At 42.5% G+C, this 23,665-nt stretch overlaps 1 protein-coding gene across 1 annotated transcript; it reads right to left on the bottom strand.

The window, feature by feature from the left end:
• Positions 1 to 19,838: 19,838 nt before the first annotated feature.
• Positions 19,839 to 23,230, bottom strand: LOC148014213 (DEAD-box ATP-dependent RNA helicase 52C-like). Its single transcript, XM_087666451.1, has 6 exons — positions 22,771 to 23,230; positions 22,596 to 22,679; positions 22,199 to 22,441; positions 21,468 to 21,629; positions 21,270 to 21,377; positions 19,839 to 20,666 (listed from the first exon to the last, which is right to left on the bottom strand). Exons 1-6 carry the CDS (start codon positions 23,221 to 23,223, stop codon positions 20,205 to 20,207), a joined length of 1,512 nt encoding a protein of 503 aa, XP_087522577.1. The 5' UTR covers positions 23,224 to 23,230; the 3' UTR covers positions 19,839 to 20,204.
• Positions 23,231 to 23,665: the final 435 nt, after the last annotated feature.

Raw genomic sequence — 23,665 nt, 5'->3', positions numbered from 1 at the left:
CTTGTATGCCTTGACTTCTCCAAGGAGCTTACCATTCAGTGTGATGCCAATGGCCGAGGTATTGGTGATCTATTGCTACAAGAGCATGGTATGATTTCTTTTGAGAGCCATAAGCTTGATGACAAGGAGATGCAAATGAATGTTTATGACTAGGAGATGTTGACCATTCTCCATGCTATTAAGATATGGCACCACTACCTATATGGTAGCCGCTTTAGAGTCAAAAGTGACCATCAAGTCCTCTAGTGCTTTTTGACTTAGTCTACTTTGATTCCTAAGCAGAGGAGATAGGTGGCAACCCTACAAATCTATGATTTTGACATCTCTCACAATAGGGGCAAAGATAACATAGTGACTGATTCACTCTCACATATATGGGCATACAAAGTGTCTTTCATTTAGAGTTGTATAGTGATTGGATTGAGGAACTTTAGGAAGCTTATTTATTGGATCAGGACTTAAGTCACATATTTCAAAAATTAAAACATGGGTAATGGCCGAAAACTCCCAATATTAGATCAAACATGTCCTTATTTGGTCCCATGGCAAGATTGTCATCCCTCACAATTCTCCCTTCACACAAAAGATCATGGAAGAGATGCATTTGGTCCCATGGCAAGATTGTCATCCCTCACAGTTCTCCCTTCACACAAAAGATCATGGAAGAGATGCATTCTTGCCCTGTCTCTGGTCATTTGGGTATTTTCAAAACATATAATAGGATTGCCAAGATCTTTCACTGAAAAGGATTATGGAGGGATATCAAGGATTTTGTAATCAAATGTGTTCCATGCCAACAAAACAAGGACAGTATGCTTAGACCCACTGGCCTCTTGTAGCCCCTCCCTATTGCTAAAGGAAAATTGACACATATCACTGTGGACTTCATTACTAGACTCACTGTTACGAAGAAAGGACGGGACAGCATATATGTGGTAGTTGACTACTTCACCAATACTACCACTTTATCCCAACTAAGACCCAATACATTGCCTCTTAAGTGGCCACTTAGTTTATAGAGTATGTATTTAAGTTGCATGGGTTATCGCAAGTCATAGTACATTATGAGGATACTAAGTTTATGAGTAACTTTTGGTAGACAATTTTCACATCTATGGATACCAAGTGTACTCCATCCTCCATACCACCCACCACAGACAAATTGACAAACCAAATGGGTAAATAAATCACTTGAGATATACCTACAACACTTTTGCCATAATGTACAACACAGTTGAAATTTGTGGCTCCACTTGGCTAAAGTTTCCTATAACAACTCCACCCACTCTAGCATTGGGGTTTCTCCTTTTGCGGCATTATATGGGTACAAGGTCTCTCTCCCTATGGTCTTATTCAACGATAACATCAATCCCTAGAGTAAAGCAAAGTTGGAGCATATGTAGGCCCCACTTTAGCAATGCAAAGTGAATCTTCATAAGACACAAGACCACATGAAGCTTTATGCTGATGAGAAAATAAGGTAGTTGGAATTCCAAGAGGGAGATCTAGTCCTCTTGAAAGTGCCTAAGTCATGTTACTCTACTCTCAAGGAGGGCAGTAGTAACAAGTTGGCCCATCATTTCTATGGCCCCTACTGAATCCTCAAGAGAGTTGGTGACTTGGCTTACCGATTAGAGCTTCCCCCCCCCCCCCCCACCACCAAGTTTCACAATGTGTTTCATGTTAGCTAGCTGAAGCTCTTCATTGGCACCTCAGTGGACTATGGGAAAGAGCTACCCCCCATAGACGAAGAAGGCATGATTTAGTATGTTCCTGCAACAATCATTGGGCAACAAGATAAACACTTGAGATCTCGATCCATCAAGGAATACCTCATCAAATGGCAAGGTCTAAACCTAGAAGAAGCTTGCTGGTGCCTAGCTAGTATTATGGATAAATTTCATTACCTCCAAGAGGCCCAACGAGCACTAAAGACTAGCTGGTGATCTCTCCTTTTGACTACACACTACTTGCATATTGCCCACTGTTTTAGAATAGTTTTATACCTATGTAAATTACTGTAACGAGCGGGGGACACGGGGACATGGCATGGGAACATACCAGTTACACTGACGGTATAAAAGGTGTAAGAGGGTATTCTGAGGCATCAGAGAATTATCAAGAATCTCTCTTTTTCACCTTCACAAGCTTTCATGGCTTCTTCTTCTTCTTTCTCCCTTTTCTCTCTTTCTCTCTCTTCTCCTTGTCTTTCTCTCTCCTCTTCTTCTTCTCCTGCAGCCCTTCTCTCTCTTCTCTTCCTTAGTTAGACTAGTTAGGTCTCTTTCATTACAAGTGGTATCAAATCTTTGTCTTTGGTCCTTTTCTTTTCCCATAGATTTAGGGTTCTTACAGTTTCTCACAGTTAGAAAATCTCAGTTACATCTCTCTCACATGTACACAGGGAGTACTCAGGCAACCTGTTAGCCCTCTTGAAAACTATGGCAGCCTTCCTTGGAGCTTTACCAAGAACCATGCACACATCTTGAGGTGGGAAGATAAATTTGGCAGGTCCTCACTAATTTCCATGTAAGTTTCTTGAGGGTTTTGGGCAAAAAGAGTGTAGCAGAGTTAGAGAAGTCCAAAAGCACAGTTACTTTTTCAAGAGGACCTTCTCTCTCCTTCTTCCTTCAAGCTGCCATGGAACCTTCAGCTCAAGAAGTGCAGAGATCTTGCTCCCCCCTCTTCTTCAGCCTGAATGGCTTGTCCCAGAGCCTTCCCCCCTTCATGCTCAGCATCTAGAGCACCCATGAGCCCCATTTACCTGCTGGAGCCTCCTGAGGCCATCCCGAAAATCACTGCCCATTTTGCACTCAGTGGCTTGCTCGCTTCCTTCTTCTCCAACTCAGCTCTAGCCCTCCCTGCTTCATCCTCCAGCTCTTGGCATACTTCTGGGCAAGCTTGAGCTCAGTTATTGAGATCTCCCACCAGCTCTTGACATATCTCAAACCCTACTGTGGGCAGCAGCCATGGCAGCCATGAAACCTTCAACCAAGATCATGGCACACTGAAGCCCCTTCAATTTCTTACCCCGAGAGCCTTGGGAGCAGCCAGAAGCTTCAACAAAGTGAAGATATACGACATTGAAGGCCCCCATACAACCACGAGCTGCAAGAAGAAGGGCATCCACAAATTTCTTGGAGAGAGCAGCCATTAACTCTTCCCCAAGCTTGAATAAGGTATGTCAATCGGTTCTTGCTCTCTCTTTTACATCCAATTGTTGAGCTCAACCATTTGATGAGAGAGATAGAAGAATTGCATGCCTTCTTGGATCTTGAGATTGCCAATTGGATTCCCATCCCCATTCCACACCCTTGAAATGCATGCATGGTTGAATGCTCTTTAAATTTCTTTCCCCATTGATCAAGATTTTACTCTAATCCTTAACCATACTCTTATTTTGATTCCGACCGATAAGAAAGAAATTTGTAAGAAGGGTAAGTCATGCAATCAGTGAGTCACTGATTTGCAGAGGTAACCCCCTTTTCCCATCCCATTTTCCTTATTGATCATGCATATCATGAAAGGCCCAATCCTCAATTTGTAAATGCATATCATGATGGTTGCTTAATAATAAATATCTGCCATGTATATCCCGGGTGAGGAAAAGCCTGATGCCAGGCGAGGTGGCAAGACAGAAGAGGGGTGACCTCCCTTGCCATCAAAGACCCTGAAGGGGTGCACAACCCAGCCTGGGGGGAACTTTGCCCACCTCTTGGTGATCCGGAGCCCAAAATTTCTTGCAGGTGCAAGTAAACTTGAATGAATAGCTCGAGCCCTGATCATTTACGTTCCACAACCTTGTAGATGTATTGATAATGACATGTATCACTTGGGAATGTATGGTGGATGCATGCAGGATGGGCAGGGTATGCAGTCATGAAAATGGTCTCAGCAAGAGAACTATTGATGCAAATGATGTATGCCTCTATGTGGCATTGATAACCACCATTGAGGCCCAGTATGTCATGAAATAAGCACCTCAGCATTGGGATAATCTATGCTCATTGAAGGAGTCCTTGCAGGGTGTTGCAAACAGTCAGTCCCACACAGTCATCAGCAAAAGTCAATTACAACAAAGCCTTCTTGTGTGATTGAGTGCGGGCCCCATAGCTTGATTCAAAGAGGGCACTCCCCCTTTGATCTGAACCAAAAATCTCCCCATTCTGCCCTACGGTTTGGGAGATACGCCCAATTTTGTGCTCAAAGGTACTGTGGGACATGCAGCAGTCCTACACAGTCAACCCACAAAAGTCAATTACAGCAAAGCCCTGATCATTTACTATCAAAGATATTTTTACATAGCCTCGTAGAAGGGATCAAGAGATTTAATTTGAATCAAAAAATTTGGTGATCGAAGCTTCCTAGCTCAAGATATTGCCATTTCTGTAACAAAGGGCCTGGTGGACTGCACTTGGGATGGCAGGCCACAAGGGTAAAGCAAGGGCCCAAGAGGACTTCCAACGTGAAATAAGGGACTCCCGTGCCTCAATGAATGATCCTAGCTTAGTCCAAGAGGATCGTGAAGACATGTTTGAAGAGGGTGCCCCTGAGATGGACCGCCTCTCTATGCTTAACCATACTCTATGCCAACATGAGACCCGTCAGGCCGACCGACATCGAGAGTTGGAACAACGCCATAGGGAGATGGAAACCCGCCAAGATCATCGTCATTCCAAGATGATGGCCAAGATGGATTTACTCATCGAGTGCATGGGCACCCTCATCCCCGCCATCGCACCCTCCTCGGATCGACCCAAGGAGCATGTCCCTCCCTGTGAGACCAACCACCCTCCTCCCTTGGAGACCGGGCGTAGCCCACAAGGTTTTGGTGGCAGCCATGGCGTTCCCCATAGCACTTATGAGACGAGCAAGCCCTCCACTCGACATGATGAACCCATCCTTCCCTCCCCCATTACAAACCCTTCAAGCCCATCCTTGGGACCACATCTCGCCTATAATGGAAGCTATATGCACACTCGTGGGAATGGCCAGCAAGGGCCTAATGCAAATTTTGGGCAGCATGGAATGCAAGGTGTACATGGGCAGCATGCACATTGCAGTTTTGGGCAGCAAGGCCCCAATGCTCAACGCAGTTCGCATTTAATACATGGGCAGCATTGTCATTTTGGACAGCAAGGTCCTAATGTGCAATTTGGTCCTCATGTAATACATGGGCAGCATGGCCCACATGGAAATTTTGGACAACTGGGGTTTGGACAGCAAGGCATGTATGGGCAGCACAACATACATGGGCAGCATGTAGCACATGGCATACATGGATAGCAAGGCCCAAACGAGTTGCGTGACAAGATTGTGTTTGCTAAGTTTAATGGGCAGTCTTCATCCCAGGCTGAATTAGAGGAATGGACCTCTAAATTGGAAGCCTATTTTCTCATTTATCCCCGTACCGATGAGGCAAATATTATTTTTTCCTCCCTTCATCTGGAGGGTTTTGCCCACACATGGTGGAGATTTATTCAAAGAGAAAATCAGCAGTTTCATGATTGGGAAGATTTCAAGATGCATATGGTCCAAGTTTTTGTCTCCCCGGTAGAGAAAGAACATTTGGCTAGGCAATGGTCTCAGTTTGATCAGCGAAATCTCACCGTGAGGGAGTATACCAACCAATTTATGAACCTATCCATGTATGTTGAGGCTGTTAGTGATGAGATCAAATTGCATAAATAAATTTATGTGCTAGATGCGCATCTTTCAGCTGATGTAATGGCTCAAAAGCCACTCACTTTGTTTGCAGCCATTGAATTGGCTGAACGGTATGGTCGGAATACTGCTGCAATGAGGGCATGCCGCCAATTGCAAGACAGCAAAGATACCCTACTAGGCAACCCCCATACGTTGGTAATTATTGTAGCAACAATGTAGGGAATGACAGCCCCAAAATCCCCACCTACCTCACTTTTAATGCTGAAAGAAAATATGGCAGTTTTGGGACAACACCCCCTTCCAAAAGTGACCCAAAGTATGTTGAAAATAAGACACGGAATGGCTTCAGTTCTAACAGTCAAAAATTCATTCCTCCCGAGGTTGTCAAGGATCGCAAGGCTAAGGGCTTGTGCTTTAAATGTGGGGATAAGTACACGGCTGATCATGCATCCAAATGCCCCTTTAAGAACGCCATTGTCAAGTTTAATAGCATGTATGTGTTGGAAGATAGTGACAAGTTGGAAGAGGACTCACATGGCAACTCTCCTATGATGACACTTGTTGAAAATGCTAAATACAAAGAGGATCTTGACACTAATCAGTTTTATGACTCACCGGATGGGTTCCCTTTTGACCTCGGTGGCTGCCCCATAGATGGCATGCTTGGGAATGACCCTTTGCACCCCACACTTGCCACTATATCAGCTTGCTCGATCTTCATGGATGCATGGACTGGCTCTAGGAGCCCGAACACCCTACGTGTACATGGTAACATTGATGGCAAGAATGTATACATTCTTATAGATAGTGGCAGCACACACAATTTTGTGAATAAATCGACTCTTGGCCGTTTGACATGTATTCCTACTGAATTACATCAACCTCTTAGGGTTCAAGTGGCCAATGGAAGTGAGGAAATAAGCTCCCATGTATGCACACAAGTGTCTCTTATGCTGGCGAAAATTTATACAGCAAAGGTGGAATTAATTACCCTTGATATGGGCCTCGTGGATGTTGTTTTAGGTTGTGATTGGCTATAGCAGTTGGGAAAAATCTTTATGGACTTCTCTCAGTTGTATATGGAGTTTGTAATGCATGGGCAGCTTGTACATTTGGAGGGCATCAAAGCAATTGCATATTTTCAGTTTATAACAGCAAGACAACTCAAAAAGGAATTCAAGAAACACTCACAGATCTTTGTCTTGCATTTGCATAAGGATATTGATGACCATCACACCTTGGGGAAGAAAAATGCAACAATAAAAGCACTTTTGGCTGAATATGAGGATCTATTTCAACCCCCCACTACTCTCCCACCTCAGAGATCGATGGATCACCCAGTTGACTTGGAGCCCCATACCAAGCCCATCAATAAACCCCCATATCGGCTCTCTAAATGTGAGCGAGAGGAAGTAGCTAAGCAAGTCGGAAAAGGGCTCAGTAGTGAGGCTTTTTGTGAGCAGATTGGTAGGATTTTTGTTAGTGGAGATCTTGACAAGGTCAACAAACTTGTCCTCCACGACCCCGCGTATGAAGTGATACCTCACCTCAATGTATTTCGCGTCTTCGTGTGGAAGACCAGATTCTTGGCTAATTGAATAGCACTCGTAGAATCCAAATGCAGGGTAGGTATAGAATCAGTCCCAAGGTCATGAACCAAATGGTCCAACCATATAGCCTCCTTGCAAGCCTCAGTGGGGCTGCAACATACTCAACCTCAGTTGTAGAGAGAGCCATATACTTTTGAACCTTGGACATCCAAGAGATAGCACCTCCAGCATAGGTGAATACATAGTTAGAAGTGGACTTCCTACTATCTGCATATCCTGCAGAATCAGAGTTTGTGTACCCCACAACTCCTTATCTTGGCTGGCATAGCAAATACACATATCTGTTGTGCCTTTCAAGTATCTCATGATACCATTCACGACATCCCAATGTTTCTTGCTAGGTGTAGCCATATAGCATGCCACAACACCAACTGAAAAGGCAATATCTGGATGAGTGGTTACCATGGCATACATCAAACTACCCACAGCTGATGCATAAGGGATCTTGGCCATCTCGGCCCTCTGCTCATTTATTTGCAGACAATCGGCTTGTGAAACCTTCACATAAAAAGGTAAAGGATAGCCAATAGGCTTCAGTCCTGTATACGAAAATGCTCAAGGACTTTATGAATGTACTCCCTCTATGAGAGGTAGAGTAGTCCCTAATGCCTATCGCACTCAATGTGCATACCAAGAATGTGAGAGGCCTGTCCTAAATCCTTCATCTCAAAGCTCTTCTCCAGCTGAGATTTAAGAGCATCTAGCTCATCATGATCTTTCCATGTTATCAACATATCATCCACATAAAGTACCAAAATAAGCAATGAGCCATCATAGGTTGTCTTAGTATAAAGACACAGATCCATAGCACTCTTGATGTAGCCTTGTGACTACATAAAGGCATCAAACTTATGATACCACTCCCTAGGTGTTTGCTTCAAGCCATAAAGACTTTTCTTCAACTTGCACACTAGGTGCTCCCTCTACCAGGTTCTGCAAAGCTCTTAGGCTGCACCATGTAAATCTCATCATGCAAATTCCCATGCAAGAATACAGTCTTGATATCCATTTGATATATGCCCACGTCAAGCTGTGCAACTAAGGCCAAAACTAAGCATAGGGTGGTCATCTTGACCTTAGGAGAAAGACTTCATCAAAGTCAACTCCATGCTCTTGTTTAAAATCCTTAGCAACAAGTCTTGCCTTATAAGCTGGCTTGGGGTGTCCAAGGGTACTTTTCAGCTTGTGCACCCATTTGCATGGGAGAGTCTTCTTGCCATCAAGCACGGAAACCAAATCCCAAGTCATATTCTTATGCAAGGAGTCTATCTCAAACTGCATAGCCCTCTCCCAAGAGTGATTGTTATCCTTACGCATAGCCTCATCATAGATGAGAGGCTCTTCTGCATCTATAACCAAGACATAATGCATATCTATCTCTAGTAGACCATCTCACTACAGGCTCTACTGCATATCTAGCATCATGTCCACCAAGACCCTAGCCATGTATACCAACTGTTGTTTCAGGCTGTCCAACTGGTTGTGCATGAGCATGTGGCTCCTCCTGGAGTATAACCATGTGTATCTCTACCACTTTCTTAGGCTATCTATGCATCTTGTCTTCATGGAAGACTACATCCTGGCACGAATGAATTTCCATGCTTGTGAATCCCAGAGGTGGTAACGCATCTCGCTTGCATCTTCATAGCCAAGGAAAATGCATTTGACACTCTTAGGATCCAACTTAGTCCACTTGTCCTTGGGCACATGGCAGAATGCCTCACATCCAAAGACACGTAGATGTGCATAAGACGGAGGTTTCCCATTCCATACCTCCTCTGCAACCTGAAAATCCAAACAACTGGAAGGTGATCTATTGATGACATGCACACATGTCCCAAAAACTCTGTGGTAGGCCTGCATGGCTAAGCATACTGCGTACATACTCCTGGATGGTTCTATTCATCCGCTCAACCAAACCATTCTGGGGAGGGATATAGGGGGCGATCAACTAACGCTTAATAACCCTCTCGTCACATAGCTGCTCAAAGGCACGTGACACATATTCTCCCCCATTGTCAGTCCTAAGGCATTTGAGCCTATGCCCAGTTTGGTTCTCAGCCAATGCAAGCCATCTCTAAAACACAACCAAGACATCTGACTTAAGCTTAATGGGGTAAGCCAAGACTTTACACGAAAAATCGTCAATGAACGTCACAAAATACTTTGCACCACCCATAGACTGACAGGGCATGGGCCCATAGACATCCGAATGTACCAATGCCAAGGACTCACTCATGCATGCGTATCCTACCAGACTTCTTATGTGTATTCCTAGTCTGTCTACCATAAAGATTCCTAGTATGACTGTCATAAAGACAATGCTCACATGAATCAAAAAATGCATAGTCAAGGGGCGGTAAGTACTGCAAACTAGAAAGCATTTTCATTCCCTTCAAGGACATATGGCCCAAACGGGCATGCCAAAGAGATACATGTGGGATGGAACTGACTGACAAAATATGGTCAACAGAGGACCCATTAACTATAAGAGGATAAAGGCTGCCAGCCTTGGCACCTCTAGCAAGCACAAGTCTACCACGTGTGATCTTTTAGGCAGAATCCCCAAATGAAACATAAAACCCAGCATCATCAAGCTACCCTGCAGACATAAGACTACGTGTAAGCACAGGTACATGACGTACATCCTATAACAGAAAAGTACTATAAGTAGAGAACTGCAGTCGTGCATCCCTAATGCCAATAGTAGCAAGTGACCTATCATCACCTAAGCGAACTAAACTAGAGAGAGTGTGATAAGAATGGAACCACTCACAGCATGGTGTAACATGAAATGAAGCACCATAATCTAAAAGCCAGCACTGTGCATACATAGAGTGAACCTTGGTCAATGGTGTAGCATCATAAGAACTAGCTGCAAGTGTGTACTCCCCATTGGAGTCATTAGTATGCATGACATTTATCTCCTCAATTTTCACACTAGATTTCGCAGGCATAATGCTACGATTAGAGGAATTTTCTTGTACTTCGTCTTTCCCTTCTCTTTGTGCTTCTCATTGTGCAACTCATAACACTGTGGGCGTATATGGCCCTTCTTGCCGCAATGATGACATGTCACATTAGCATTTCTCCCATGAGACTTGTTGCGCGACTTACCACGCAACTTAGACCTAGACTTCTACGAGTCTCTACCACATCCAAACCCATGGTCATTCTTTCCATTACCGTCTCTCCCTCTAATAGTCAAATCATGCAACACACGAGAGGCATCCAAGTTCTTACCGTTTATCTCTTCCTACAGAAGAGCACTCTCTATATCAGACAAGTTCAAAATAGTAGAAAGAGCACATAAGGCAGTGTGGAATACATCCCATGACTCACTCAAAGTCCCAAAGAAAAAACAATGGAGTAACCTCATCATTAAAGGTAATGCCCTGCAAAGTCAAGTTCTTGAGAATATCATGGAACTGGCTCAAATGAGCAGGCATCGTCATATTCTCCTTCATGCGCAAGTCCATAAGTTGCTTTAGCCAATACATCTCACTTGCTGGACTTTTCTTGTCATAGAGATTCTTAATTTTATCCCAAAAGTGCCAAGCACTTTGTGCTTCCTCAACCACATTGTAATGCACCTATTCAGTGAGAGACAAGATGAGGGTGGACTTGCATAACTCATCAAGCTCATCCCATTCATCATCACTCATAGTTTCAAGCTACTCGCCATGCATCCTTAGTGGCTTTATCTGTGATTTCTACACCAATACTTGCCAAACTTCACTCTTCCAGTAGGGATAATTTGTACCATCAAGCTTAGTGATGTTGAAGATAGTACTATTAGTAGAAGAAGATGCCATACTGTAGTCCAAAATGGTGCAGACAGTTCAAAACTACTTGTTTTCTCCTGTAAACATCCAAAATACCACCAAAACCAAGGCAAAATGACCACGAACTGATAGCTAATGATGCTACCCACGAAGTACCATCAAAAGTACATAAAATCGGGATGATTTAGCATAAAAATTCCACGTTAGATTATGCATAACTGCTTGTTGTAATAAATTACAACCAGGTATAATGAGAGCAAACTATAAACAAAATAAATGCACCAAGTTAACCACTGATTGTCAAAGCATAACGAACATCAAGAGGACATAAATCAACATGTAACAGTCATACGCACATCAAGCAAACACCCAAGCATGCCAAATGAATCCATCAATAAGCCAGCACACCCCCTATGTAATAGGGCAAAGTGTACACAATACTAGCAAGACCTAACACAAAGAGGTGTATGCTCAGGGAGTGCAAAGCCCAAATCAGTCCAAGTACATCTGTGAGGACCACTGCATATCAACCATGCAACATCCAAGTGAAGATTCCAATCTCAAGTATCTGAATGCTCAAGTAACATAAACCACCTGCTTAATGTTTGTCAAGCGTATCAAGATGCTCCCACTGGCACAAAAGCTGTAAATATCAAGCAAAGAAGGTCAACAAGAGCATATGATAGCACCAGTGCCAGAAGATCCAAGATCAAGTATCAATAAGACCTCATGAGCATATAGGTCATGTAGCATTCGTGCATTGTATCCATAGACATCAAGTACATCCAAAATATAACTGTGACAAGCCGAGAAATAGCCAACCTAAGCTTCGAGCAATCAAATGTCAAGCCAAAGTAAGACTCAGTAGCATCCAACTCCAAACAATGTAATGGACATGTAGTAGTTGCATAGACCAAGCATGTCAAGACGACCGGTCAGACATAAGTAAACTACATGCCATAAGTACATCAGAGATGAAGATCCAAATGCTATGCAAAGCGAGCTCAAGCTCAACCAATGATTCAAGAGCAAATCCAAGCTCTATGTCGATCCCCGAGAGTCACTACATCAATGTATACATCCAAGACATAGCCCGAATGCAATAGGCATATCCAAACATAAGCAAATAAGCTTCAGTCCTGAATATTCCAACAGCAAAAAAATATCCAAAACTAAGCAAACAATGGCTCAATCCAAGCTCAAAACCATAGACAAACCATAGGCATACTTTCCCATATGTATAGGCACCAATCGAGCATAATCGGGCATCAAATGACTATGTAGCATAAGCATAAAGTGTAATGACAGAGGGCTGTCCCGTTTTGGGCTACTTGCGAACTATGTAAAACAGCAAATGACTGAGTAAATTCAGCCCCAGAAGCATCTCACACCATAGGTATACATTCCCCTAGCATTTGGGGCGCATTCGCAACCCAACCGAGCAACCAATGTCAATGCCAACCAAGCATAAACATAAAGTGCTGGTGTAACAATGTTTGTGGCTACCTGTGGACTGTGGAAAAAAGTCCTAGATGACTAAGGTAAATTAGTCCACAAATCAATGCCAATGATAACCACCAATGTCGAGCATCAAGGGGGTGTTCCCAAGTGCCAAATGAAGTGATTTCAAGCTGCCAATGAGTGCCAAGGGAGGGCTGAAGCAAAAAATGAATTTTTTGCAAGTCTTCAAGCTAGCCAAACTGATTTGGGGCCTATGGAAGGCCTGGGCAAGGTCAAGGCAAGGTTGGGGGAGTAGTCAAAGACCCCATGAGCACCCTCTTGAAGGGCAAAGTCACCAATAGAGAGTAGGTATCACAAGAAGAAAGAGGACATGGCTAACCTACTTCACAAAACCTATGGACTGAAGTAAAATAACAAAAAAGAGTTCCAATACCTCTAAAGGAATGCCCCAAGGGTGCCCAAATGGGCCAAGTAGGTACTCAGGAAGCCGGGGAGTGACGGGAGCTCGAGAGAGTCGGCTATGGCTGCCGGGAAGGAGACCCAATGACTGTAACAGTCACAATGTGTGATCGGACCTTCCTTTTTTCAAATTGTTACTAAAAGAATAAAGAATAAAGTGACGATGATGGGCGCCCACCACCTGTAGTGTACAATGGCACGTACTGTCAGTGTAGTAATACACGAGCAGCTAGGTAGAGGCGCTTTTACTCCCAACACCTTATGGGTCACCACCAAGCAAGGGGCGAGCCCTCACTACGGTAGAGGGCATCCACATCACTCGATGGTAACTCTCGTGTACATCGAACTCCCTTTTGGGTCACAACTAAGCGAGGGAGGCTCTCATAAAGGCAGAGGGTCCCATGCATCGCTTGGTAGCGACCCCCATGTGTACCAATCATCATGGGATCACCACAAGCAAGGGGAATCCTCACTATGGGTGGAGAGCCCTCTCGCCTGGTCGCTTGGTGGTGACCCTCGTGTGAACTTTTTCAGAGGATCCCCTATCGCTTGAAAGGACCCCCCCATAGCTTAATACCTTTAAAGTATTTTTTATGTTGTTTGGTACTTTTTATTTTTGAATATAAAATATTGTTCAATACTTCAATCGATTGTTGGCGGACCCCCAATCCCTTGGCAAAGGGTCCCCCCCATCACTTCGTAGTGACTCTCATGATAACTCTTTCAGAGGATCCCCCATCGATTAGGGGAGGATCCTCCATCGCTTAGTACTTTTACAATATTCGAAAGCACCAATTGCACCAACGGTTCAAAAAGAATGTACCAAGTTCTACCAAATGCTTCAAGTACCAAAGAGATTAAAGTATACCAAACAGTGCAAGAACCACTAAAATATCCCAATAAGAGTTTAAATACCACTAAAGGTTCCAAAAACCACCAAAAAAGGCACCAATTGCACCAAAGGTTCAAAAAGAATATATCAAGTTATACTAAATGCTTCAAGTACCAAAGAGCTTAGAATATACCAAAAAATACAAGAACCACTAAAATATCCCAAAAAGAGTATAAGGCAATACAAATAAGTGTATTAATGACAAGAATAACCAAAGAGGGTACCAAAAAATATCAAATTGTACTAAAAGGGCTTCAAGAGTACCAAATGTATTCAAAACAACCAAGTGTTCCCAAATGGTTAAGAAGTAATAAAGCACCAATTCCACAAAAGATTCAATAATTTCAAAGTACCAAAAACTACCAAATGCACCCCTCATGCATACCAAATGCAATCCCTAAATCTAATGTGCCAAAGAGAACCAAATGTATCAAATAGTACCAAATGTATCAAAGAGTACAAGAAACACCAAAATTTACCAAAAGAGCCAAAGTTTGTACCAATAAGATTTTTAGCAAGAAGATCAACTAGAGAGTTCCAAGAAGCACCAGATGTTACCAAATATATCCAAAACCACGAAGTGCTCCCACAAGATTAAGAGACAATACCAAGGACAAAGACAAAGTACATCGAGTATGCCTGCTCAAGCTCAACCTCTTGTCCTAGCCATTTTATATTCTCACTGTACAGCATTCATTGGCTTGCTCATAGGTTCGTCTCCATCTCCTTTACCTTTGCATCATTACACAAAATTTACTGTTGCAGCTCTTAGGGGAGTCACACTTCATACACTCTAATGTCATCCTTTATGCACTCGACCACTGCATTCGATCCCTCATACGTGAGAAACGCCTCCTTTTGTTGGATCAAAGCCTTGAACTTTGACAACCTATTCAATGTACTCTTGGTCTTGCCAAGCATCCTCTCCAACAACTCCAAGTCAACAATGTAATCATAGACCAGTCGTGCATACCCACATCCCAGTTAGCTCTATAAAGTACAAATCTCACTCGCAAACTTTGCAAAGTGAGACTTCTAAGAGGATCTGGCCTAAGAGGCACCATTCGCCCTTCTCCATGTCTTAATATTATTTTCCAACCCCTCTGGCCTACTCCTACACATCTGAATCACACTTTCTCCAAACCTAGCCCATGCGACTTTATGGCCTGCAAGGTCTTCTGTCCCATCATGGCATCGCTCAAACACACAACATCGTGCAAACCTAATTGTGATCTTAGCACAAGATGGAGGTGCTTAATACACCTTGTGGAAAAGCAACCTATAATCTTTCGCCAAGTGAGGGTGCACGTGGCCCAAGTAGATCTTTGCACTTTTTTTGTGCTTGTGCTTGAAGACAATCAACCACCATTGGTCTTTATGAAGGACCTCTTCGCCTAAGTCCTTTGGAAGCACCCCCTTCAAGCCATACTCCTGGGGCAACTTCATAGCAAAATTTTCTCAATTGTGGGCACTCTTTCATTTTATTTTCCCTAGGAGATGTTGATGTCAATTGATACTCAAGGTTAGACATACCATGGCCCTCTTTTGAAAGTATAACAATACTTTCAATATAGAAGATAAGATGTGGGATGATGTTAGGCACACCTCCCTAGCATTATTATCAACTATTACTCATCAATGGGGCCGATAGGAATGGCAATGTCTCATTTCCTTTATCAAAATTTGGTAAAGATGACCACTAGTCTAGTCAACTCTAGTTTCCACTATCTACAATCAAGTGTATAGAGAACCTTAGATTCTTAAAACCATTTACTCATAGCAACAATTATAGTTGACCCTTTCGGTGTGTTGACCAAGGCATATACAATTACAAACCAAAGAGTTACAAATTGCTTTGGAAAGTCTACTAACTTCTCACTGTGTCCACGGAGCACATCCTTATTCATGTCTTCATATATGTTTTGTAAAACCAAATCCAAGCTCAAAGAATAACCCTACGTGATAATTTTTGTATAAGATCGTGTAGCTTCTCATAAATGTATTTGCTTTGTGGGTATTTTTGGTCAAAGACTAAAAAGAATTGAGTGTTTCCTTTGGCATCAATCCACCAACAACATCGTGGCTTCTTTCAAGCCTTATTTCCAACTTGCATGACTTCAATCTCTCATGGATCCTCTAATTGCATTCACATTGCTACATAAATATTAGCAACAATTTTATCTATCTCAAGGATACAATAAAAAACTAGTCTCCTAAGCCTCATGGCCAACTTGGAATGCATTGGAAAGAGTTGCAATTTGATTGCCATGCATATGCAGGGCTGCAAACAAAGGAAGGGCAACAAAGGTTGCAATTTTCAACACTATTGACTCTCTAATGTGCAAGCTTTTCTCACCTCTTGAATATAATTCTCACCCTCACTACACACGAGGGTAGTGACCATGTGATATGAGGACCCTCCGCCATTGAGATGGGAATCTTTCGCTTGGTATTGACTCATACAAGGTTCATCGCACAAAATGGTCACCACCAAGCGATATGGTACTCCTCGTCCTTGGGAGGGGCCTTTCTCGCTTCTTAGTGATCTATAGCACGCGAGGGTCACAACCAAACAACAAACTCTTAGGAATCGAAATAGTGAGATCTGCCGGTATGGTAGACTACATGAAATCGTACCTAAATGTGAAAAAACACAGAATAAACAAAGTAAATCCCAAACAAAGTAATACTATAGAAGCTCACCTCTAGGTTTCGTCGAGGATTTGTCTTCATCATTAAACCAAACTTACATTTTCACATACTACTCCAAACTATCCTTACACCAATGCTGGGGGTTCACGTCTCCTTCGATATAGACCACAATCTTGTTGATATTGCGAGGGGATTTTTATAACCTCGTTGCACTTCATCATTGGGGGCTTCACTGGGGTGGTTTTAACGGTCCCCTTCCGTGATGGAGTTCTTATGGCAACAAGCAAACAAGCAAACTAGATGCAAACCACCAAGAACAAAGTTTGTGAGAGCTTATGGTTGGAAGGGGCTCATGCTATATATAAGGCAACGAGCTTTTAACACATGTGCCATGTTGACTGGATGATGGCGAGATTTGTTTGTGAGATATAACATTTCTCAATAGTTCAAACTCAAGTTTACTCCATTGAACTTTATCCATACACAATCATAATGACACCATAGATGTACGTCATGACTTGACATCATTTAGACCGACGACATACTCAAAATTTTATAAAATTATAACTATTCCTATTTAAAAATTTTCCTCCATAATCCAAATTAAGAATAGGAATTAAGAATAAGAATTAATGAAAGCTAGGGCACAAACAAAACTAGTTCTTTTATTATACCACCAAACCATACTTTCACCCACCAAGGGCTAATTTTTTTATAGATTGCGATTTTTTTTCCAATGGTGTATTTTATAAATTACACAATACTCTCTCTCCTCAATTTCTTACAAGGCCAAAAATTGACCTCAAAACTCCCTTGATGACAACATATAGCTAGCTAAGAACCCAATTTTCCATACTAAAACAATACATTGAAATGCATTACCACTTTGTGAGAGAAAATGTACTTGCAAGAGAGATTGACTTGATATATAACATGCATCAAATTAAATAGCTAACATTTTCACAAAGGACCAAATTAGATAGCTTACATTTTCACAAAAGCATCGATTACAAAGAAGCTTTGAAAATTTCAAAACATACTTGGAATTACAAAGATGCAATTGAGCTCGAAAGGGAGTGTTGAGACAACAAACTCAACATGTGCTAACATTGATAATACACCACCTAACTAAATAAGTCCACACATCTACGCTTAACACATCAATGGTCATTATAATAATCTCATGGCCAAACTTATCACTTATCTTTAGTTTGTAACACCTATCTACAACAATTGATAAAGTTATAATATAACGCCAAATGACTACTATAGTCATCAACTATCTATTATTTGACTAAGTTACTTTCCTTTATGTTGCATCTTATCTATACTTTGTATGCATTATAATGTATTAAAAAAACCAAGAAAAAAAACGTTTAGACCTCCATCTCTCTCCTTGTGTTCTTGAGTGAGCTTCCTCTTGTGTGTATGGTATGTTCGACATTACTCAAGTCCCCACACCACGCAATTCTTGATAGAATTACCAACGTTTTCTTCAACCTCTACACCTTAAACTTCATCACTAGCTTAGCTAGGAATGTGTATTTGCCAAATGCCTTCCAATAGCCAAATTGGGGTGGCCTTAGTTTGTTGTCCTCCAATCATATCTAGGGCATACTTCTCATCCTTCACACAAAGTACCATTCCTTCTCACTGCTGCCATGTAGCCACCCCTGATGTTAACAAGAGAACAAGAGAGTTCATGAGATGCACTAAATGGATGGGATGAAGTACCTAGCATACATTTTTCTCACAAGAGTGATGCAAGCAACTGGCATATGTTTTGCTCGCACGAGTTATAGTACAAAACAATCAAATTTATTCCAAGTTCAAAGTAGTAACAAATAGATGAGGACCTAATGCAAATGTAATACATTCTCAGCTTTTTCACAGGGTAAATGAGCACGAGTGTCCGATAGTGAGTGAGCGTTCCTGGTTCAGAGGGCTGATCCGTTGACCTGTTTGCTACATGAAAGCATATATCCAGCATTGCAAAAACAAATTATTTTACCAAGAAAAATGTGCCAAGATCCAGCGAGTGTGGTGGTTTACCGAACAGGTCTGACATCTTTGCTCTGTGCGTGAGCAAGGAGAGATTGTGTGTGACCTAGTAGTCATTTCTAGAAATTCCCTTGCCCATGGCTTGCACTTGTTGGGATCTACCGCTTGAGCTATGGGTACCCTACGTCTGAAGTCCAATATCTTTCCCTGCAGATAATGCACAAGCAGCTCCTCGTCGATTGGATGCAAGTGATGGACTAGGCATTAATGGAGGGAAGTGGCCTTGGCTAGAGAAGTGATCACTAAACCCACTCACATTAAATCTAAAGATGATCCATTGTATTCATGATGAGCTACTCGGTGTTGGAGGCGCAGTGGCATCAACAGCAATTAATCAAGATTTGAAGCTCCATTCCCCGGAGAACTAGTATTGATCCTACCCAATTGTTAATAGCCTAAAATCTGGGGGGCTCTGATAGAGTAAGTTGTTAGGTAGTTGGGGATAAGCGAGAGAGCCTTTAGTAACAAGGTCATACTGCAACTAAAGACAAGGAGAAGGCACTCTACTTGTACACGAAAAGAAGACAAGGGCTAGAGCTTCTCTCTCTCCCTCTCTCTCTCTCTCTCTCTCTCTCTCTCTCTAACATATTCTTCTCTTACACAGACATTCTCTATGTCCATTGTCATGGGAGACAGAGTACCCACAGTCGAAGAATCTACCAAATCATGGAAACAAGTATTACTTAAAGAATCACACTCGAAGGCACCCACAATCGTACTGCACCAGTGCAGGGTCGAGCCACACACACACACTCTCTCTCTCTCTCTCTCTCTCTCTCTCTCTCTCTCTCTCACTGGAAAGCGCCCACAATTGTACTGCACCGGTGCAGGGTCGAGCCACTCTCTCTCTCTCTCTCTCTCTCTCTCTCTCTCTCTCTCTCTCTCTCATCAAATATACTAAAATAGGTATCGCCACCTTTACATTCAATTAATCGTGGTTAAAATCAAGTACGTTCCCAGCCCGCAACGCCGCGGCCCGCATCTTGTGCACACGTGCAAATGTCTGCATTGCTATCACAATTTACAAATCAATGAAGTTACATCATAATTAATAGATGGATAGATAATAGCAACAATCAAGAGACTCCACCATGTTAAGCTTTTGAGGCTTGCAGGAAGACACTTCTTCAAAGTCACCTTGACCCACATCGTTCACCATATATTTTCTAAAGAGGCTTGAATCATTTTACATTCGAAACATTAGGCCTCTTAAATCCTGGTTATATTTACATCAAAAATCCGTTCATGCTCGGCCGTCCATACATAAAAGATGGTTTTGAGTGCTCCAAAACTGTGCATACTTGTAAAGCTGGTTCTAGTAGAGTACTCTGCATCTAGCTGATGGAGAAAAAGGAAGAGAGTGCCTGAAACGATGAAGATTTTGGATTTTATCCACAGGCTGAGCACCCTACACTGCTGATCTGTCTCCCCAAAAGGGAAGCAGGAAATTGAGCTGAAGTGAGGCCACTGCAGCTGTCACACCACTATATTTAATACTAGTATAGATGTAATTACACTTTGCTCAAACATAAGCACGAGTAGTGCCATTTATACTAACACCATCAATACAATAGCTACAGCTTAGCCCATAAATAACCATTATGTTAGGCTTCATTCCTTTTAAAACCTGTGGTTCTTCGTTCTTCCACTGTAGTCCCATCCACTGTAATTGCTATTAGACCTTCCCTGATCAAGACCACCCCAGCTGCTAACAGAAGACCCACCAAACCTGGATGGTCTTCCCACCTGCCTTGCAGGTCTTCCCCTCTGAGCAGTCTCATTGCAAGTCTTCGTGTACTTTGACAACCACTCTGGAACCTCTTGTTTAGCTTCTTTCATGAGCTCAGCCAAAGCTTTTGCAATGGGCATGTTCTTCTCAGAGAAGAACGCTGTAGCAAGCCCCATCTTCCCTGCCCGCCCTGTCCTGCCAATGCGGTGGACATAGGTGTCAATGTCATTTGAAAGATCAAAGTTCACCACATGAGTAACATTCGGGACATCAAGTCCACGAGCCGCAACATCTGTGGCTACCAGTATCGGTGTTTTGCCGGTCTTGAATGTTCGCAGGGCATGCTCCCGCTCCTGCAGGGACCAAATATAAATCACACACATCCAATATTTCTCCGCAAGAATTGTGTGCTCACAAGAAACCATGCAGGTCCACAAACATTTAACATCATAGAGCTCTGGTGGATTTGATTAACCAATTGGTGGATTTGATTAACCAATATAAACTGCATCAAATCAGGCCTTACATATCTAAACAGACTGGTCATCCCTATTTGTGAACAACCATTGATTTAGTACCAGCCACATTGAAATAGTCATTGGTAAAATGAGCATTTTAAAGCAACATAGCTTTGTACAAAGCCTCGTTCAGCTAACCTGTATCCAAAGATTGGCCTCCTAAAAGTTTGAATCAACTCCTAAATGGTAATGATGATGCTAAGGAGATGGTGGCTACTAAATCAAACAAAACCCACCAATTAGCCCGAAAATTAGGGGTTTGGTAAAAGATACAATGTTATTATGATAACACAATTAAGCCATGCACATCTGAATTCACTATTGATTAAAGTGCATTCTCAAACACTAAATCCTTGCTTAGTTGCCTCTTGAAGGGTACAATGAAGTCCATATAGTTGCCTCTCGGAAGAGTATATTGAAGATCTATGGACTTCATACCTCTTGACTCCGATCTCCATGGATTGATGTAGCCTTCAGTCCCATCATACACAAGTAGTCCTCCAACGCATCAGCCCCTCTCTTGGTCTCAACAAATACTACCATCAACTGCTACAGAGAAGGCTTCATTTTGTTACGTTCAAAAACTGGATGTAAGATTACTGGATGCGGAAAAGAAGCAGGTAATAACAATCTCACCTGGCCTTCTTTCCCCTCGTTCGCATTTATGAGCTGTAAAAGTGAGCTCCGTTTATCATATTCAGGGACATATTCTACTCTTTGGCATATAAGATCAGTGCTGGAACCAACTCTTCCAACAGACAGAAAAATATAGTCCAACAAGAAATCTTCTGCAAGTCTCTGGATTCAGTCCATTTAAAACACTTTGAAATCAAAAACCATATTTGACTGACAAGGCAAAACCACAGTGACAATTCAACCAGACTGCTCATATCAATGATCACACACGATACTTGTGATGTATGACAGAAGCTTGGGAAACTGTTATTGCATTTTGTGCCAAATGTCACTAGCATTCAATGTTAGAAACTAGGAAAGTTGGCTTCAGCAGAAGCAGCAAGGGAGATGAGGCTTTGCTGCCTACTATCCACTACAAAGAATTCGTTACAGCAGGCTGAACAAGTATCAGACTACTAGCAAATCCCTATCATGCAAATCTATTAAGTTTTCAAATTGCCCATTACTACGGATCAGCACACCAAAAACTTCATTTGTTCTCATGGTTGGATCAGGTGCAGCATTGAATGTAATGAAAGTAGAACAAAAATCCATAAACCTAGATTATGGTGAACAAGGCTTCAAGGCATCCTAGATGAGACAACAGTCGAACTATATGTAAAGAAAATGCATTAAAGAGAAATAATAAAAAATAAAGTCTAGATTCTTTGAGCCTGTTAAACTTGTAGTACCTGAATTTCAGTAGGAAAGGTGGCACTGAACATCATGGTCTGCCTCTTGCCAGCCGGAGGCATGTCCATCTGCTCTACTATGAACCTTATTTGATGTTCAAATCCCATGTCAAGCATTCGATCAGCCTCATCAAGTGCAAGATATTTAACTTTGGACATGGCTATAGTCCCTCTCTCCAAAAGGTCCTTCAGGCGTCCAGGAGTTGCCACCAGGATGTCAACCCCCCTTTCAATATCTCTAAGCTGATCATAAATTACAGTAGAAACTCAGCGCTAGTCTAAAACTTTTAAATACGTCGTATACAAAGCAATCTCGCATACATAGGTGAGAACTAAAACTTGCAACATTAAGCTCTAACAATTAAACCACATTAACCACTAGCGAAAACAAACATACCTGTTGACGTACAGGCGTCCCTCCATAGACAGCTACAACCCTGAGGCCCGTGTCATTAGCATATTTCTTGGCTTCAACATGTATCTACAGGAAAACAAAAATTTTAGAAAAGCCCCATTGACTATATTGCAAAAGATGCATGCAAAAAACCAGTCACAGACTTCAGACTACCTACCTGAGAGCAGAGCTCTCTTGTTGGCATTAGGATGAGTGCTTTAGGATAGTGAGCTCGGCTATACTCCCTAGATAGAGAGCCCCCAGAAAAGGATGAATTCAGAATGCCTGCAATAATGGGAAAACAAAAAGCAGCAGTTTTACCAGACCCTGTCTGGGCACATGCCATCAAGTCCCGTCCAGCAAGTGCAATCGGAATGGCATGACACTGTACCGGGGTAGGCCTTACATACTTGCAATTCTGGATGTTGCGGTTCACGGCATCACCCAAGTCTAGCTCTGCAAATGTTTTAACAGGCGGAGGGACGTTCTCTCCAGTGGTTTCAACAGGAATATTGTCATAAGCATCAAAGTTAATCCCTGTGTTGGCGTGGTTATCAAAGGCCAGGGGTGACTCTTCTCTATTGGTTCCGGAAGGAATCTGCCTCTTGAGGGCATACTCTTCATTGGACATAGCAGAATTGTCTTGATGACGATGACCAAAGCTTTCGCAACCATCGGGAAGCCCAGGGTCAGCATGGCTTTCCCAATCATTAAGAGAACTGATCTCACGATTACTATGGCCTGCCTCGCCATCTCCATTACTGAATGTTTCCCAACCACGATCGGGTGATGCAGGCTTCTCGCCCATTTCCTGGGAAGATTGGCCTGCATGAGAGTAAAGCTCCATTTTCATGGCCTCGGATCCTGAATAATGTGACTCGACAGCATCGTTTGAATGATTAGAGAGATAGTTACCTTGATTAGGATGACTGGAAGATGTGGCATCCCTGCAGCCTGCAGCAGAAGGCATGATCTCAGCTTGACCTGCATGGTTCGAGCGATGATTACATCCATTGGGATGGCGTGACGATGCATCCACCCTGCCTAAAGGCAGCTTAGCAACACAAGCTGGA

This window comes from Lygodium microphyllum, chromosome 25 (assembly GCF_053477565.2).
Source record: "Lygodium microphyllum isolate KBCC chromosome 25, Lygodium_microphyllum_v1.1.10, whole genome shotgun sequence".
In the NCBI taxonomy this organism is placed as follows: Eukaryota; Viridiplantae; Streptophyta; class Polypodiopsida; order Schizaeales; family Lygodiaceae; genus Lygodium; species Lygodium microphyllum.
Note: the sequence above shows the minus strand (reverse complement) of the source record. Positions and strands in the feature narration are given on the sequence as shown.